Here is a 12,472-nt window from a genome sequence, read left to right as displayed (position 1 = left end):
CCTCGTGACCCCGCTCGCGGCCTGCGCCCAAGGAAGCCGGAAGCGACGGCCGTCAGCTGCGCCGGCTCGCGGGGGAGAGGCGGGTTGAGTGCTTTGGGGTTTGCGGACCCCGCGATGGAGCCAGACGCGCCAGTCGCGTGGCGGAGGTCGTTGCTTTTGCGGCGGCTGCTGCTGGTGCCGCTTCTGTGGTCGGGGCTGGTTCTGGGAGCGCTCGCCGTGGTCAGCAGCCCCCACAGGGTCCTCCACGACCTCCTGTCTGAGCAGCAGTTGCTGGAGGTGGAGGACTTGTCCCTGACCCTGCTGCAGGGCGGAAGGCTGGGGCCACTGTCGTTACCTCCGGACCTGCCGGATCTGGATCCCGAGTGTCGGGAGCTGTTACTGGACTTCGCCAACAGCAGCGCAGAGCTGACCGGGTGCTTAGTGCGCAGCGCCCGGCCGGTGCGCCTCTGTCAGACCTGCTACCCCCTCTTCCAACAGGTCGCGAACAAGATGGACAACATCAGTCGAGCCGTGGGGGTGGGTAGCGGAGCACACCCTGGACCTCCGGCGTGGAGGGTTGGGAAAGGAGGATGTAATGATGGTAACTCTGGGGGGGGGCTCAGTTTTCCTGTTTGTAAGAAAAAAGGGTTGGACTGGGATTGTGGAGTTTGGGGCATCAGAAGAGTGGGTGGCATTATAGGGCTTGGAGTTTCGATTTTTGCCTCCGTAGCTGCTGTTGGGCAGCTTGGTACATATTTGCAGATAGGTATGGTTGTTTTTCTTGGGTCTCCTACACCCTTAACCCTACTTTTCCTTTCCCTTCCCTCCTTTACCCTCTTCGCCCCACTCCAGTACAGCTTCTTCCCATCTCTACTTGGTGTTCCCAGAAAGGACCCTTTCCTGAAACTCCAAGTAGAGTGGAGAAACTCTAGTATGGCAGTGGTTAGGAAGATTGAGCTTTGTAGCCAGAAAATATCAGATGCACTACTTTATAGCAGCTTGGTCTTGGATTAATTATTTATAGTCTTAGTACAGACTTAGTGTAGTATAGACTTAGTATTAGACTTAGTATAGATCCCTCGGTAAGATGGAAAAAAACAGGCACCTGTTGTGACTGTTACAAGAATTACAAGAGCTGACATATGAAAGTTTATCTTTTAGCCATATACTCTGAGCAAATTACTTACATTCTCTGTGTCTGTATTCTTATCTGTAAGATGAAAGGAGCTCTTAGAAAATTAGCACATAGTAATAGTTCTCAGTAAATGGGAGTTAAAATTTTAGGAAATGATATATCTACCCTCCATTCTTGATACCCTTAGTGCTTTTCTGGTCATGTGGTAGGTCCTGTGAAGGGTTTAATAGAAAAGAGGAAGGAAGGAAGAAAGAAAGAGAAAGAATACGTGTTCCTAACTCATAAGAAATTTTATAGGGTCTAGAGTAGGAAAGGATAAGAGTGTCAGGGCTGGTAGGAGTCATGAGGTGTGGGCCGGATATGCCTTGTAAAGGAAAAACATGAGGAATGACATTAGGGTTGTGGAGGGGGAAAGTTCCTCTTGTATTGAGGGGACAAGTAGTCTCACGAAAATGTGATTGGAATTATTTCATCAATCATAGTTGATTTGACAAAAACTTATATAGAATTGCATCCTGCTTTAAGTCAGCCTGATATTCCTTAAGGTAAATCTTTTTTTTTAAACATATATAGGAAATTTATTTGCATTAAATAAATATGAGGTCAATCTTCCTGTAAAGAGCTAGTTTTAAAGGTAGTTGTCAAGTTTGGAAAAAAACAATTAAAACCAATGAATCACCAAAGTAGTAATTAGTAAAATTTATTGTGCACACACCAAAAAAGACAGTATGAACTGGAAGCACTCAAACCAAAACATGGAATGAGGCTCAGAGATACACTATTATAAAGCAGTTTACATAGTATAGAATGGTGACTGTTAATTCTTCACAGCGTTGGTTACAATATAGGAATTTTCTTTTTATTTTTCATAGGAATTTTCTGAAAGAGAATTGGTTAGTGGTTACCTCATATCAATTTGGGAGAACAGTTTAAGTCTGGCTTATGATTTTCAAAGGGATAAGCAAGAAGTAGCCCAGGTCAAGATAGCTTCACTTGTCTTGCAAAGTAAGCTAAATTTAAAGTTTTTGTTTGTGTGACTGAACTGGCTTTCCCTGATCAGGGAATATTCAAGTCTGGTCTCCATTTGTGTTTAATTTTAACATAGCTTAAACTTAGGCTTCAGTATTTTTCAGGCATACTTCTGTTAGGTGTAACAAGGTGGATATCTATCCATCTATCTATATTCCTATGATTTTAAAATATAGCACCCAAGACTCGTCCCTGTCACGATAGCAAGGTATGATATGACATCATATCTGTTTTGAGCAATTAAGTGAGTTGTTTTGTGGCCAACATGACTGAATCATGATGCAAAGCTTGGATCTTTTGAGGGAGCAAATGCTTTCCTCATTTGTGTAGATACAGTGGAATTGAGAAAAAGTTAAAAAATTACCCCAAACTCTAGTGGTACCCATCACCCATTCTGTGTATGAATTTCCACATGAATTCCTCACTGCCCAAGAGAGACTTCCTCGGGTAGGGGATGGCAGAAACTTCCTTCCTTTCATTCGTGCCTCTCAGATTCTTTTTTTTTTTTTTTTTTATTAGGTGCCTCTCAGATTCTACCAGTGGATCTGGGCACCGGACTCACCTCATCCTTGTGTGAAAGGAAGAGAGTAAAGAGATTTAAAAAGGCAGAAAAACCCTTTACCCAACCTGGAATTCCTAACATCCTAGACCTTGACCTCTTTCCCTTTCCTCAGTAAAGCTAGATGTGCTTTGCTAGCTCAGAAGCATGATTTTTACAGTTCTGAGTTACTTTATGGATTTTAATGTTTATTTATTTTTGAGAGAGAGAGAGCGCATGCATGAGCGGTGGAGGGGCAGAGAGAGAGAGAGAGAGACAGAACAGAAGCAGGCTCCAGGCTCCAGCTGTCAGCACAGAGCCTGACGCGGGGCTTGAACTCACAAACTGTGAGATCATGACCTGAGCTGAGGTCAGACGCTTAACCGACTGAGCCACCCAGGCACCCCACTTCATGGATTTTATAGGCTTCCTTGGATTGGTTCTGGAATTGAATCATCATGTGTAATAATGAACTTCTGGAAAAAAAGTGTTCTGAGTTTCTTATGAGTGAACTGGAAGGAATCAGTTGTCCTTTCTGTGTGTGGGGGGGCGAGCACAGAGGGGGTATTTCTCAAGAGTAATGTATTTTCTTTGACTCACATAAACTCAGTCTTTCATTTAAATGAGTTTAATTCGGGACATGGTATTTTTAAATATTGGGCTGGTAAAACAATACAGGAGGAAAAGAAGGATAAGGCCCAAGCTCCAAACTATCAGTTGGAGAGATAAACCTCTTTTGTGAAAAAGAAAAAAGGAAAAAAAAATCATCAATGTGAATGTTATAATTCATACAATAGCAATTTACAGCAGAAAGGTGAAGGAGATACTGAATTAAAGGAGGGAACAGAGCAAGGGGGCATTAATCAGAGAAAACCTATGAGCTGAATTTTGAACAAGATGTCCTTTATCATCTCCTTAGGCCAAATCCATGTCCATGGGTTGATTGAGAGAGGAGGGGAGTATAACAAGGAGAAAAAGAATCTAAGGTAGAAATTAGCAAGCTGTTTCTCTGGTACAGCAAGCTAATTCATTTAACTATAATAGAATTGTCTGATAAGAATTCTGTTTTCTTATCAGTTCCTCTTGGAATTATTGAGACAAGGCGTGCATATGGTTTTATTATCCGAAGGTAAAGAATACAGAACTGACTGATTCCCTCTTCCTTACAGTCAGTATTTTTTTCTTTTAATTTAAATGGATGGTGATTTCATTGAGCTGTTCAGCATCCTCAGAGAAGTTGCCAGGATGCTTTGCCCCCCCCCCCCCCCCCCGCCCCAAACTCTGAATTGCTTAGCTCTATCTCATTCTACTTGGTTTGTCTAAAGTGTACATAGATAGATATAGATATGTATAGGTATTTATGAAGGTGCTAGTGATTAGGGGTATGTATCTGGAAGTGGTCAACATACTTTTTTTCAGTATAGATTAATACACAAATTCTTAAGAATATAGGGGGAGAATCAACATAGAATAACATAATAATCTGTATCTTTCATTAGCAATCAGAAAATAATGCTTCTAATGCATTCATTCAAGAAAATTATTGAGTATTATATGCAGGCCAGTGGTAGTTACTAGGGATATAGCTGTGAATGAGCAGACCTTGTAGTCTGGTAGGGAAAACAGGCATTAACTATATTATAATACAAGTAATTACTTAATTCAGGTGTGATAAGTGTTGCCAAGTAAAAAAAAAAAAAAAAAACCCAGATGCTACCAAAGCATATAACAAGGGAGCTGATCTTGACTAGGGCTGGTGGTAGGTAGAGTGGTCAGCAGTTAAAGCTGATACCTAAAATCTGGGAGGGTGTGGGGCGGGGAAGAGAAGGTATACGTCCAAAAGAAGTAACAGGTGTGAAGACTGAGTCTGGTGTGTTTGAGCACTAGAAAGAACTCAAAGTACTATGAGCCAGAAGGAGACCTGTGACCTGAGCCTGAAGAAGTAGGCAGGTACCAGGTCATGTGGGCCTGGTGGGAGTATGTTTAAGGGTTAGACTTTGATGTTGAAGCAGTGCGATGTTATTGAGAGGTTTAATTCTGTAGAATGACACGATGAGATTCGTACATTAACCATCCTGGTTACATGAGAGAAAGTGGAGGAAACAGACTGAGGAGGGTAGGGGAAGAGCAGGTGTGGAGAGGTGAATTAAGAGACTCTTGCAGTGATGTGGTAAATGGTGGCTAGACCATTGTGATGGGGAGAAATGGACAGATTTCAGAGCCATGTAGAATGTAGTCTTGACAAGACTTGGTAGTTAATCTGGGGAGGTTCTTGAAGTCCCAGTGTTTATGGCATTCCCTTACACTTTCTGTGTTCTCAAAACTCCAGGATTCTTACAGTGCCTGGTAAGTAGTAGGAGTTAAATAGCTTTGAAAGAATGAAGGGTCAGCATGATTTAATTCCTTTCTTGGGACAAAGGGGAAAAGGAATAGATAAGGATCAAATAGTTTAGGGACTTGGATTTATTTATTTGCATAGTGTGAGTTTTATTATTCAGATGACCTGTGGAAAGCATATTCATTCTATCTGGGTATAAACTATTTGGGTACAAATTGGATGTGTCACATTGTCTTGTGGATTATAAGATTTTTGCACCAAAAGTTGCCCAGAAGATAAAACCCAAATGTGTGATCATTTACCGAGATTAAAGAAATTATGTAAATAATATATGTTCATTGTAGAAAAATTTAGGCAGTGTAAATGAGGCAAAAAAGAAAATAAAAATCACCATATTTCCATTATTCAGAGATAATGCCAGTGCTACATTTTGATGAAAGCCTTCCAGAATTTTTTCCTATGTGTAAAAAGCAAGAAACAAGACACAATTTGGCCCTAAATGGTTGAGATTGTTTAATAGAAGCAAATACTTATTTAAGAAGCAAAGATTTTCTTCCCTTGCTAGTGAACCTGGTACCAGTAAATATTAGCTGCTTTTATTATGGTTATTAATTATATCATTATTTGCTTATATCAAACAGTTAAAATGCTTCTAATCTTTTAATTATTTTTATGAGAACTTTTGCCTTATGTTGTTGTTTAGGAAGTCTAAAAGTACTCAGATTATATTTTTCTACCTTTTTGTTGTTGTTACAGAATACGTCAGAGAGTCATAGTTGTGCCAGAAGCCTCTTAATGGCAGATAGAATGCAGATAGTTGTGATTCTGTCTGAGTTTTTTAACTCCACATGGCAGAAGGCAAATTGTGCAAGTAAGTAATTCTTTCATTTTCATGTTGCAGTTATGGTTCAATGGTATAGATGTCAGATTTTATTTTAGTGAATTTTGAGATCTTTGAAGCTAGATAATACTTTTTATTACCAAGTTTAAATGAACTGCAATTAGCATCATGGTTTATTAGTGGGAATTACTTGGGCAAATATTGAAAGGCAGAAAAGTGTAGCAGTTAACAGGATGAGCTTTGTAGTCAGAGCTGGACTTCACGCTAAGCTCTGCCACTTGCTAACCCTGACTGACTGGCAGTCAGACCTTGGGCATGTAACTTCACCCCTTGGAGCTTCAGTTTCTTCATCTGATTTGGGGGTAAGTTGGGGGCAATAATGGGAACCTACCTTATATGATTGTTTTTAGGATTAAGTGAAAAAAATTATGTAAAGAACTTAGCTGGGTAGCTGGCACATAGTTAATGTTGAAGAAATGTTAACTGTTTACTATAATAATGATGATGAATATAATCTGTCAAATGGAGGTGGTGGGAGGTGATAACATCTGTTCTACCAGTTTTGCAGGTTTATGTGTATTTGTATAATACAGTGAGATCTATTTTCAGGCACTCTTGGGGAAAATTAAAACCACTGTTTCAATTTGTAAGTGTTTTGAATACCAACTGTGTACCAGGCAGTTTTTGTTTTCCATGTCTTATAATTTAGTGATGAAGAAAGTTATATTTACAGGATAACCCTAAGGTAGATAAATAAATGCTTTAGTAAAGTTATCGAATACTTGGGGGATATAGAAAATACATTGGGGAGAATTTGAAATGACTTCTTAGAGTAGGTACCTTTTGATCCTATTCCTTTATGGCTAGGCGTGATTTCAAGAAGTAGAGATGACAGGAAGGACACTGCAGAGGGTGAGGCACCAAAGACAGAGGCACAGAGGTGTCAGAGTTGTAGCGTTCCAGGGTCTGGAAGCACAATGGGAGATAAAGTTGGAAAAGGAAAGTAGGACCTTGACTGACGCAGTAGTTTATCACCAGTACATTAAGAAATGGTTATATACTATAGTATGTTGGGCATTCACAATACACATGGAATATTAAAGGCAGTAAGGACTACTATAGGTTAAAATTTTTTTTAACATTTAACCTAGGACTTTCCAAGCTGTTTTTGTTTTGTTTTCTTTATTTCATTAAAAAATTATTATTGAAGTATAGTTGACCTACAATGTTATGTTAGTTTCAGGGGTGCAACTTAGTGATTCGACAATTCTATACATTACTCAGTGCTCACCATGGTAAGTACAGTCACTATCTCTAGCTTTTTTTTTTTGTTTTTACTACAAAGACCCTTTATTTTTTTCTTTTTATGGAATCCCATTGGAAGAGGAAGAGAGAGACCAGTGAGCAAGTTATTATAATAGTTTAGGCAAGAAGCAGAGAAAACACAAAGTAGGGCATGGGCAGGGGAAATCCATAGGATTTAAAATCTGTGTACCTGTATGTAAGTCATTAATGAGTTTAACTTTTCTAAGGACTTGTCTTTTTGTTTAGTTCATATGAGAAAAACTGTAAATGGCAAAATGACCCCTGCTAAGTTTTTTTCCTTTTTATTGACTCTCTTAACTTTGTCTCTATTAATTCAGATTTTATGGTAATTTGAACAGAGACTGGGCTGACAGCCTTTTTTAAAGCAAAAGCTTTACTTTTTTAGTGTAAAAATTTCTAGTATAAATATGATTGAACAGAGTTTGTATACAGTTGGTATTCAAAATGATTGAACAGAGTTTACTTAACCTATATAGGAGAATTGTTTTTAAGTATTCTTAAAACCTTAAAAAATCCATTAATATAAAAAATATGTTAATTATAAGTAATTTAAAATTAATTAGAGTAAATGGGATACGTATTGGATTTCAATTCTTTTGAATGGTATGACTTAACTTTTATACTTGAGAGGCAAAGCATCTTTTGTTTAAAAGATATTTTGTAACAAAAAAAGATATTTTGTGACAAAGACTTCACTAATGCAAAGCAGCTTTCTTCACCAGTTAATTAAAAAAGAAAGAAAACATTTTGCTGCATATTTACTTAATATGGTAGTTATAAAACTCTTTAGAATAAATTCTTAGGATACCTTTGTTTTCCTGTGACCCATCCTGTCTTGTAAATATTCCTTAAGTAAACTTCTTTTGAACAACAAGTGAAATGCTTACCTCCTAATTAAAATTTGGCCAAGACATATGGTCAGGTGAAAGAAGCAAGGTGCAGAGAAGTATGACATCTTTTGAGGAATTAGGAAACTAAGAAGACTTAGTTTTCATTGTACTTATATTTGTACCCTTTAGATTTTATGCCATATGCGTTTAATACCTATTCAAAAATACATTTAAAAATTTTATCAGAGGGGCGCCTGGGTGGCTCAGTGGGTTGAGTATCCGGCTTCGGCTCAGGTCATGATCTCATGGTTCGTGAGTTTGAGCCCCATGTTGGGCCCTGTGCTGACAGTTCAGGACCTGGAGTCTGCTTCTGATTCTGTCTCCCTCTCTCTCTGCCCCTCCCCGACTCATGTTCTGTCTCTCTTTGCCTCTCAAAAATAAATAAACATAATAAAAAATTTTTTTTAAATTTTAACAGAATGTCCAAATTTAGGGTATTTATATGTTAGATGTAGTCAGTCTTTTTTAGCATTATGCATTAAAAAAATTATCTTCCATTCATTTTTCATTCACATTTTAAACTTTCATTGTAACTTATATTCTATATTTTAAGTGGAAATAAAGTAGTTCCATAAATATGTACTCCCTCAACTGTTTTCTCTTGGACATTCTAAAATAATCATCTTAACTAGAATTGAATAATCTCTACCAAAATTACCTGGAAACTCTTCTAATTATGCTCTTTGCAAATGTATTTAATAAAGATAATGTGAACATTTTCTGAAAATTTTAAGGAATTGTTTAAATAACTTCTAATTTTTTACCAAAATTTAATAAAGCATTCTTACTTGAGCAGCATAATCTTCTCTTACAAAGTAGTGAGGAAGAAATAGGAAGGAAAGAAAAAATGAGGAGTTAAAGAAGTTGAGCAACAAATTAGCAGTTAATATTTCTCAGGGCGCCTGGCTGGCTCAGTTGGTAGAGCATGTGACTCTTGATCTCGGGGTTTTAAGTTCAAGCTCCACATCAGGTGTAGACATTTACTTAAAAATAAAATCTTAGAAATAAAGTAAATAAATAGATGGATAGATAAATAAAATTTCTCAATTTTGTAGCCCTTGTCTCATTTGAGCTTCACAATAAGCCTTATGAGGTAGAGTGAGGGTTCGGAGAGTATAGATGAACTGCAGATCCAGAGTCTAGAACTAAATTCAAAAGGCTTTAAGATTGTTCATCTGAATAGATGGTGTTTACAAGTTAATGCCTAATTTAGTTTTTTAAAGTAGTGCTTGACAGATTCATTGCACAATCTCTAAAAAATGCAAATATATTTTAATTAGCCCACAAAAGTTTAACATTTATGCTATATACGTGCTTGATATTATGGAAAGTCTAATCTTTTACTAATATAAATGTAAAATACTATAAAGAACAAGTAATACTACATAAAATTAAAACTAGATAATGTGAAAAAAATTTTTAATAGAGTTGCACATTTTCCATGAGACTGATGCACCATCCAGTGCACTAAGAAGGCACCAGAGTTGCACATTTTATAGAAAAATGTTACTGTTAGCAATGATCCAGCATCAGGTTCTCATGAAATTGCATCTCTAGCAAGCAGATCTGTTAAAACACTAATTTCATGGGATCTTTACTCTTTTATTTTCTTGGTGAATGATAATAAAGTCTTCCATTTACTTGTTCACTTGAAAGAAAATCTACCTACCTACCTACCCAGTCATTGTTTTTTAAATCATTGACCTTTAAAAATATGTAAAAGAATAAAGGGGTGTTTACTCTTTTAATAAATGGAAGACAACAGACATGTTATAATTTTAAAGGGATTGCCTGGTCAGAAGTTTGCCTGGATGTTGTAATTTTGTATTGTAGGAGACCAGAATATGCCACCCCAAAATACACCTCTGGCATAAGGATTATTTTGAGCTAATTATTTTGATAAACAGCAGACACAGGAGAAGCTCTGAAGACAGAGTAGAAATAACCATTTTACAAGGGAAATTTATATTTATAAAGGAAATCTCCATTTATAAGAGTATTTCCTTCTCTGTACCAAGAAAATGATGACTCCAACTCACAAGAGAATATTAAAAATGGAGAAGACAGGGACATGTATCTGCATAACAAACCTTACACTTGTTTACCATGATTCTCCTGGTTACTTCCTCGTAACTGGCCTCCCTCATACTCTTCTTACTTTGTTTTTAGCTGAAGGTGGCATTTAAGCCTGCATTCTAAGCCATCTCTTTGAGTTACTCATGTTTGCCATGTATATGTGAGAGATACAAGTTAATAAATTTGTTTGTTTTTCTCCTGTTATCTGTCTTTTGTTACAGGAGCCTCAGCTGAGAACTTAGAAGAATAGAGGGAAAATTATTTTTCTCCTCTACAGTATATACATAAAAATCACAATATAAATTCTCAAAAATTTTTTCTGGATTATTTACCTTTTTATTTAAATCCAAAAAAAAAAAAAAAAGACTGCTCAGTTTTCTCAGAATTTGTGTGAAATTATTAAACTTAAGCCACTAATCCATTTGTTTCCATTACTTTTTTTTTGATGATCTAGTTATTAAATTTGCAAATATACCCCTTATAGGTGAGGCCAGCAGTAGGGATCTTTAATGGTGAATAATATGGAGTCTATTTAGTCTAGCACCTAAAAGGTAAAAAAGGAAGGAAAAAAATTACAAAGAGTAAGCAAAAGCTACTGATGTGTTTTAAAAATTTGTTTTTAGGGGCGCCTGGGTGGCGCAGTCAGTTAAGTGTCCGACTTCAGCCAGGTCACGATCTCGCGGTCCGTGAGTTCGAGCCCCGCGTCGGGCTCTGGGCGGATGGCTCAGAGCCTGGAGCCTGTTTCCGATTCTGTGTCTCCCTCTCTCTCTGCCCCTCCCCCGTTCATGCTCTGTCTCTCTCTGTCCCAAAAATAAATAAACGTTGAAAAAAAAATTAAAAAAAAAATTTTGTTTTTAATGGAAACTTAAACCAGTATATGATCCACTTTGTATAGATGTATCTTTTGATATAAAATGACTATTTTTCCCCCAACTTCTCTGTTAGCAAATGCAAAACTGTAATAATTATATAGGTAAAAATCTTTTTAAGAGAATTTAAGAGGCTATTTTTTAAAAAGAATGTTATTTAAAATACAAAAATAAAAAATTATAAAATCTTATTAAAATGTAAAAATGTAAAAGCTAAAATATTGTTTTAAAAATATTATTAAAATTAATACACTGCCAAAACCCACCTTTCCTTTCTACTTGATCTAGCTCAGGTTGATACCAAGTCTCTGCAGTTATTAGTTGATGAAAAGAAGGCTAGAAACCCAATTAAAAATAGAGTGTCGTCCATGTACCACTCCCATTTCTTTTATCTTTAGAATTGCTATGTCTTTGAATGATATTAGTCTTGGTAGGAAAGATGGTTTTGGAAACAGATGGAGACTCAAAGTGGTAAGAGCTCAGCTCTTACATTTCACATTACATATAACATGGAAACTAGTTCTTGTGGAGAATGTCTGCTAAGTAGTAAAGGAAATATATCAACATTTCTTGTCTACAGAATTTTAAATATTTCTCTTTTTTTAAAGTATTTATTTTCAGAGAGTGGGGGGGGGGTGGGTGGAGAGAGAGAGCAAGCACGTGCATGATCAGGGGAGGGACAGAGAAAGAGAGGGAGAGAGAGAGTCCCAAGCAGGCTCTGCACTGTCTGCACAGAGCTCAACATGGGGCTTGGTATCACGAACTGTGAGATCATACCTGAGCCACCCAGGCACCCCTCTCCTGTACAGAATTTTACAGCAGTTATCAGAAGTATATTGTTGATATAGGAATAGCCTTGTTATCAACATGCTTCTTAGTTATCCTATGCATATGACAGTTGAATAATTACCAGGATCACAAACTTTGATGAGACCATTGATTGTTTTATGATAAAGTGTTTTGGTTCTTTGTTTTTTCTTTTTTCTTGTTCAATTTATTGACATACAATTGAGATATAAGTTTAAGAGGTACAGTGTATTGATTTGATATATATTGGAAAATGATTACCACCATGGTTTAGGTAATACCTCCAACATGTCACATAATTATCATTTCTTTTTTGTGGTGAGAATGTTTAAGATTTGCTCTCTTAGCAACTTTTCAGGTATGTAAATATATGACAGTGCTGTTAACCATACTCACCATGCTGTACACTAGATTCCTAGAACTTACTCATCTTATAACTGGAGGTTTGTATCCTTTGACTAACATCTCCCTATTTCCTCTAGCCCCTGGCAACCACCATTCTTCTCTATGAATTAAGCTCATAGTTGACTGTATATGCTGGGGTTTATTTCTGGACTCCGGATTCTGCTCCATCGGTCTCCTTTCCTGTGATAAGTCAGTCTTAACTAGTTGATGAAATTCCCAGGGAAGGGATTTATGCCAGT

The 12,472-nt window shown here is 37.2% G+C and overlaps 1 protein-coding gene across 2 annotated transcripts in view; it reads left to right on the top strand.

Moving 5' to 3' along the window:
• Nucleotides 1-22: 22 nt before the first annotated feature.
• The window catches only part of OSTM1 (osteoclastogenesis associated transmembrane protein 1), a 44,057-nt gene continuing 31,607 nt past the window's right edge, over nucleotides 23-12,472 (top strand). The window contains exons 1-2 of one of the 2 annotated variants that reach the window (XM_030316078.2): nucleotides 23-516; nucleotides 5,776-5,890. In XM_030316078.2, the coding sequence (XP_030171938.1) occupies nucleotides 115-516; nucleotides 5,776-5,890 (517 nt within the window). In that variant the 5' untranslated portion in view covers nucleotides 23-114. The remainder of the gene's footprint in view (nucleotides 517-5,775; nucleotides 5,891-12,472) is intronic. The other variant, XM_030316077.1, reaches the window with a different exon arrangement.

The sequence above is a fragment of the Lynx canadensis genome, chromosome B2, assembly GCF_007474595.2.
Source record: "Lynx canadensis isolate LIC74 chromosome B2, mLynCan4.pri.v2, whole genome shotgun sequence".
Taxonomy (NCBI): domain Eukaryota; kingdom Metazoa; phylum Chordata; class Mammalia; order Carnivora; family Felidae; genus Lynx; species Lynx canadensis.
Note: the sequence above shows the minus strand (reverse complement) of the source record. Positions and strands in the feature narration are given on the sequence as shown.